The sequence below is a fragment of the Alligator sinensis genome, unplaced genomic scaffold, assembly GCF_000455745.1.
Source record: "Alligator sinensis unplaced genomic scaffold, ASM45574v1 scaffold1060_1, whole genome shotgun sequence".
Lineage (NCBI taxonomy): Eukaryota > Metazoa > Chordata > Crocodylia > Alligatoridae > Alligator > Alligator sinensis.
Genome location: NW_005842907.1, coordinates 61,739 through 68,366, shown reverse-complemented (window position 1 = coordinate 68,366; position 6,628 = coordinate 61,739). Strand labels below are relative to the sequence as shown.

The window sequence follows — 6,628 nt, the reverse complement described above, 5'->3', positions numbered from 1 at the left end:
CCCCAGCATCCTTTCCTGCCCATGGCAGGGGGTCGGACTTGATGATCTGCTTAGGTCCCTTCCGACCCTACCAACTATGAAACTATCATTTTTAGGAATTTTTAAGATAATGACAATTAATGCTATGGTGGCTTACATAAAGATACTGTATGTTAGCACTCCCTGCAACAATAATAGTGAAGTGTGGAGCTGGATAGATAGCCATGAGTTCTTACATCATATCATACATATAATGGTATTAGTTCTATAAAACCACCAGGCAACAGAACAAGGTCCTGTGTCTCCACCTTGGAGTGTAAGCAAGTGTCATTCTGCACTTTAATGGATCTGCAGCCCAAGCTTGCCCCTGACCACCACACGGTCTCTTGGGAAGTCAACCGCTAAGAACAAGGCCAGGCTTCTGCTTTTGGCAGGAGGGAGCCCTGGACTCCGCTGCTCTGCAGCTGGCTCTGACCTTATAGCTGCTGTTCCTCACTATGGCTCCTTCAGCCAGTCCAAAAGAACCTGACCTCCCTATTTTTGAAGGCTCTGACCCCAGCTCTGGCTCCCCAGTGTTGGCAGAAAAACAAGACAGCTTGTAGTAAAGTGGAATGCTATATTTTTGGGTCCTTCATTTCGGAATGGAAAAGCAAGGCTCGTGCTGGTGTCTTGGCAGGGAGTAGGACCTGGCTGCCCGCATTCCAGCTCCCCCCAGTAGGGCTTCTGTTCCAGTCCTTGACACCTTAAGTTTTGGCTTCATTCTCTAGCTGTGGGTCATTAACATTAATGTCTGGAGGATGACCCTCCATTGTATCTCCAGGGTAGCTCCATTCATGTGCTTACAGCTCTTGATAATTCGTTATACCAACCCAGCCATTTCTGATTCCCCGGTCCCAGAGAAGAAATGAACCCCTTCAGTTCTGGGAAGTCCTTTTACAAAAATACATCATTTCTCCATATTGTTGTTTTAAGTGTGAAGTAACTGAAGTCACACTAGGTAACACTGGGAGAGGAGCCGTTCTCTATGATGGCAAATCCACATCATCTCCAAGGCACTGCTGCCTTTCAGAATGAATTTGCCAGGTTCACCATTAGCAGCTGCAGTGCAGGCAGCAGAGAATAAATTTGTGCAAATCCCTGTTAATCCCAACACCCCTGGACCCCTCCTTACTCTGCCCGGCCCCCCCCTGCAGAATGGGAGCTCACCCTCTCTCCTTTCAGGTTGCAAAGCAAACTGTTGGAAGTCAGGTGTGCCAAGTGTATAGTTGCCTACACCAACTTTTGTGTTTAAGCATTGAGTATTTACTTATGGGATTACATGCTGTCTTTTTTTATAATGCCTTCCTTGTTCAGGGCATAAAGTAGTTGCTTGAAGGTACAGAATTAAGGCTTCCTGGGGAAGTGTAGATAAGCCCTAACTCATATGTTTGACCTAAACAAGATTCTTTTTAAACCATTACAAATATTCATACAAAATACTTTATGTATCATTTCAGCGCAAGCATTGATTTTTCATTGTCCAAACAGACTGCAATTTTTCTTCACAGCCTTGGATGTGCATGCACAACATCTGCTACAGTGCACGTGGGACAGTCAGTGACAGTCCCCTTCTGCAATGATCAGTGGCTGAGGGAAGAATTTGAGTGGAGATCTTCCGTCTCTTTTCATGCACCTCACAACAGTAGATATGTGATAAAAACAAGAACAGCAGAAGCAGGAGAGATTTGCCCTTTATAGACTAACTCAATCAGATGCATAAATTGTCATAAGCAGCAGCCCACTTTATAGATTTCATAGACATTAGGGGCTGGAAGGGACCTTGCGAGATCATCGAGCCCAGCCCCCCTGCCACAGGCAGGAAGTCAGGTGGGATCAAGTGACTCCCAGCAAGAAAAATATCCAGAAGTTTTTTGAAAGAGTCCAGAGCAGGTGCTGGCACCACCTCGAGGGGGAGTCTGTTTCAGATCCTGGACCCTAGCACCGTAAAGAACTTTTTCCTTATGTCTAGTCTACATTGGCCTTCCTGGAGTTTGTGGCTGTTAGACCTTGTTATCTATCCCTTGGGGAGCTCTGGTGAACAGCTGTAACTTCATCAGATACTGTGAACATAAACCTTTCTCTGAATTCCATTACACTCTCCCAGGCTCTGCTCAGGGCTGTGTAATAATACAAACTAGTGAGGAGCGGGATTAGATAGTGGGGAACTTGCGCTGCCGGTGGATGGTGCTGCAGGCACTGTTACCAGGGGTAGCTGATGAGTGCAAACAGGGTCTAACATAGACATGCCTAAGCAGCTTCAAGTCTTGTCTGTATAGATTTAACTGGTGTTGGTCATTTAGAGGTGCAAGCTACCTGTTACTGACTTAAACTTCATTGTTGATCAACAAGGTTGACGTATTTTATATGCTAAAGTTAGGGATGTGCACCATTTTACAACTAGATCAGTTTTAAAGTCACTCTTGTGCCAGTGCACTCTGGCACTGAATTTTACAGACTAAAGTCATGTTGCTTGAAAAAAATATAGCCTTGTATCTGTTCTAAGTTTGTTGCCTTTATTTATTTAATTAAATGGAGGTTGCAGGGCTCTCCCCTGAGAGCTGCCTGCGATCAGACCAAGTCGCTTGCATTCTTACATGCTTACTGCAGGTGTCAGCACGTCTCACATTTACCAGAGGGTTTCCAGGTACAGGAGGTGAAAATGTTGCCATCAGATCTTCAGTTTGAACATAGCCATGGGGCAGTCCAGGCACTTCATGAAAGCAGCAAAGCAAAACTGGTTCCTTGTGGTGCAGGTGAGTTACTTGACTCATTAAATACGTGCAAAGACCAAACAGGAAAGTACCTGGATTGGCTACACTTTCTGGAAATGTTAACTCTGTCTGGCTTTCTTGACCTTAGCCCCTACCACAGCCACAAATGAAATGTACTGAGACTCATTCGTGCCAAAACTTCGTTGTGAATCATTATAATGTGAATTATTCATACAGTGCCTGTAGTCACCTTTTGGCAGTTCACAGAATGTGTATTGGTGTCAAGTTTGGTTGATTTCTAAAGCATTTATAGTTTGAGAAGAGATAAAGGAAAGCGCAGTGATCTGAGGGCAGTAGAAGGACAAGAATTGCATTGAAAGAGCTTCTTGTTCCTTTCTCTTTGATGATGAACATAGGAGTTGTCCTGTTGGCCAGGCTGTCAGTCTGCTCAGAGCTCTGTTGTATGCGGAGAGAGTACAAAGTCGTGCAGAAGAGAGGTTTTATTGGTAGGAGTCTGGGATGTCTGCATTGATCATCAGTAGCAGTGAGTCAGTTGTGCCAATCATCATGTGTTTTTTGTTTTTTTTTTTAAATTGATTCCTTGTGGCTCTGCAAAGTACCAGAAGGTAATCACCACCATGTGTGTGATATTGTGCAGTTTCTCGCCAACTATGGCTTCACATATGTGCCATCTGCTACTGTGCACGTCCGTGGCTTAATTGAAACTGATGTGGAACGTTTAAACTGCAAATGTTTAATGGAGTATGTGTAGGAAAGCTAACATGAAAGGAAGGATTGTAAACAAAAGGCAATGACAACAGCTACTTCTAGCCGCTTGGTTGTCTTAAATATGTGTTAGGACTGGTTTGATTTAACAGTTTCATTGATGGAGAGGAATCGGGGAATAGCATGGTCACGAAAATCACTGACGTTACTAAATTAGATGAAATGTTGGGGAGGCAAATATTTAGGCACTATCGTGATGAGCACTCAGAATGCCTGAAGTAGAGAGAGAAAATTAGAAATTTTAGGCAGCAAAACCAAAATAAAATCTGTCTGGAAGGAATTGAGTCAGTTCAGTTGGGGGAAAAAATCTGAAACAGATGCTCAGTGGGGGAGAGAAACAAGGTGGTTCGGTTTAAATCACAGATATTTAAAATAATAGGTTTTATAGAATCATAGAACAGTAGGGTTGGCATGGACTTTAGGAGGATTATCCTTGTCTAAACTATCCCAGTCAGATGTGCATCTAGCTTATTCTTAAAAACATTAAAAAATGGAGATTTCACAACTTCTCTGGGTATCCCATTCCAGTGCTTAACCACTCTCAATGAGAGAGTTTTTCCTAATCTCTGATTTAAATTTCCTTTGTTGAAATTTAAGACTGTTGCTTCTTGTCCCGTCCCTTGGGGTCAGAGAGAATAATCTATCGCATCCCCCATATAATTACTGCTCGGGTATTTCAAGACTCGTATCAAATCCAGTAATTTAAAACAGCAGCAGGAGACATTTATGTAATAACTTATTTTAATTTTTGTTTCATATATATATATATATATATATATAATTTTTTTTTTTGTACTTATTATTGAAAGAGAACGTGATTCTCATTTGTTTGTAGTTCTAGAAACACATTCAGTTTCAACTAAGTATCATCTTTACATGTAAATTGGTACTACATTTAGCCAATAGGAGGATGTACTATGTATATATAGTTATTTAAGAAATCCTGTAGCTTGACATACATTTATTCAGATTCTTAATTTTTACATTTTGTTAGATGATGATGCAGTTATTATTACCTAGATGAATTTCTTTGCGTGATATATTTAAAGTACCGTTTGAATGGGAATTGAAATTAAATTAAAAGCAGAAAGCAGCATTTTAAGGATTTTTATTACTGAAAAATATCTTTAAGTTTGCTGGATATGTAAAAAAGAATGATCAGAGATTGGTTCAGTCCAAACATTTGACGTCACCATGTTCTCAGGAGTTTAGTATTAGTAGGTGTCAATATCACCATCTAATTCCTTTTTTTTTCTTTTGCATGGGAAAGTTTCATAGTTGGTCGGGTCAGAAGGGACCTGAGGAGATCATCTAGTCTGACCCCCTGCCGTGGCAGGAAAGGAAAACAGGCTTTCTTGTTTTTTCAGTTCCCAGTTGGTTTGAATGAATCAGTCATTGCATTGGACTAGAGCAGTGGTGCTTTACCTTTTGGTCCTGCAGTCGAGATGAAGGGTGCAGGGCTGGTCTGTGACCCGGATCGGCCCTGTGCTGTCTTGCCATGATTGAACCCCACACTGTGTCCCCTTACTTATGCACCTGGATTGGAACCTGTGTACCCTGGTCAGACCTGTGCCACCTTTACCCGTTCCAGCTTATCAAATCTGGACCCTGTGCTGCCTCTGTCAGGCTCTGCGCACCCAAAATAGAGTCCAGGGCTGCATTTTCCAGCCCATGGGGCTCCCCATGGGTTTGGAAATTTGACCGCAGGGGAGTAGCAAGTGCTGCCGTGACTCTGTCTCTGCCGAACTTCCAGACCTGTGGGGATTCCCATGGGCCAGATGAGGTGGCTCTGCAGACCAGGGTTTGAGCACCCCTGAACTAGCTGAGTAAACTGAAATGAAGAGACTATTCCCCTACCAGTTCTGTAGTTTTATTTTCTTTAAAACTTGACTTAAAATATGTACTCATTTTTAAATGAAATGACCTAATTAGAATATAGTTAATTGAAACCTTGATGGTAGGTGTTCATCATAATCTCAGATTGAATTTACATTGTCTATATTTAGAAAGAAAAATACATTCAGTTTAAGGTTTAAATCCCATTTTTATCCACTCAAAGAGAAACCTGAAAAATAGTGAGGGGGAGAAGCTTAGAGGTGTGGTGCAGCTCAAACTTGTCTTTGCAGTGAGAGACCAGCTAAGAACCATGGCAGTCATGAGCAGGGAGACTTTCCTCCTGTTCTGCTGCTTGATGCAACTGTACCACATTGCCAAGAATAGAGAGAAAAGCATGAGGACATTTGGAGAAGAACAAAAGTAATCATCATGAGACCAGACAGATTTTTAGAAGAGATAGGAGTCGCAGATAAACTGTGCAAAGACCAAATGGATGCACTGTTTAAGTTGTTTTTGTTTTTATTACATCCCTAACACTGTGGTAGGCACTTTCAATCCATATAGGAGTACACAGTCCTTGCACCAGAGAGCTTTAAATTGAAGGCAAGTAGCAGCAGAGAGAGAGAAAAATGGAATAAAGTGTGAAAATATAGGGGTGTGCTTGCACAGGTGTGGGTGTGCGCTCAAAGAGAGAGAGAGAGAGAGATGTACCCTCCTCTTTGATTCACCCAACATGTAAAACCATCTGCCTGCATTCCTAATTGGGCAGTGGTGAGGGAGTTAATTGAATTCACTGTCCCTTCTGAACACTTCATTCCAAGGATGTTACGGACCCTCTCTTTTTAATAATCTCGATGTTCCACCAGTCAAGCTATCCTTTGTTCTGCAGTTCGGCTGTCTGCTAGCTGCTTCTGGTAATGTAGCTCCTATTACACAGCCCTGCAGACTGTTTTTAACTCATCCTAGTGAAGTGATGTTTGGTTTTGCTTTAATCTTAAACTGAATAATACAGCTCTAGGCTCCTGATGTGTGAGTAGAGCTTCTGGAGAAAACTGTGTGGTGTTTTATATGTGATGATGCACCACATTATGTGCACCCCACCCTCCTTTTCAGTAGTCTAGAGGTGCCTGTGTGGGTGTAGCTAATATAATTTTAAGGGTTTGTCTCCCAGATACGTGAAAACTATGCAGGGAGAGGAGTTAGTGAAGATGGTACGAAGGGAAGTAATAGGGAGAATATGGAATGACTATAATAGGCCCAGGAGTTTTTATATGGAG

At 42.2% G+C, this 6,628-nt stretch overlaps 1 protein-coding gene across 12 annotated transcripts in view; it reads left to right on the top strand.

Moving 5' to 3' along the window:
• The window catches only part of ADAT1 (adenosine deaminase, tRNA specific 1), a 28,906-nt gene that overhangs the window by 7,250 nt on the left and 15,028 nt on the right, over nt 1-6,628 (top strand). For all 12 annotated transcript variants that reach the window (XM_014525866.2, XM_025192247.1, XM_025192246.1 and 9 more), the window contains one exon: nt 2,626-2,771. In XM_014525866.2, the coding sequence (XP_014381352.1) occupies nt 2,626-2,771 (146 nt within the window). The remainder of the gene's footprint in view (nt 1-2,625; nt 2,772-6,628) is intronic.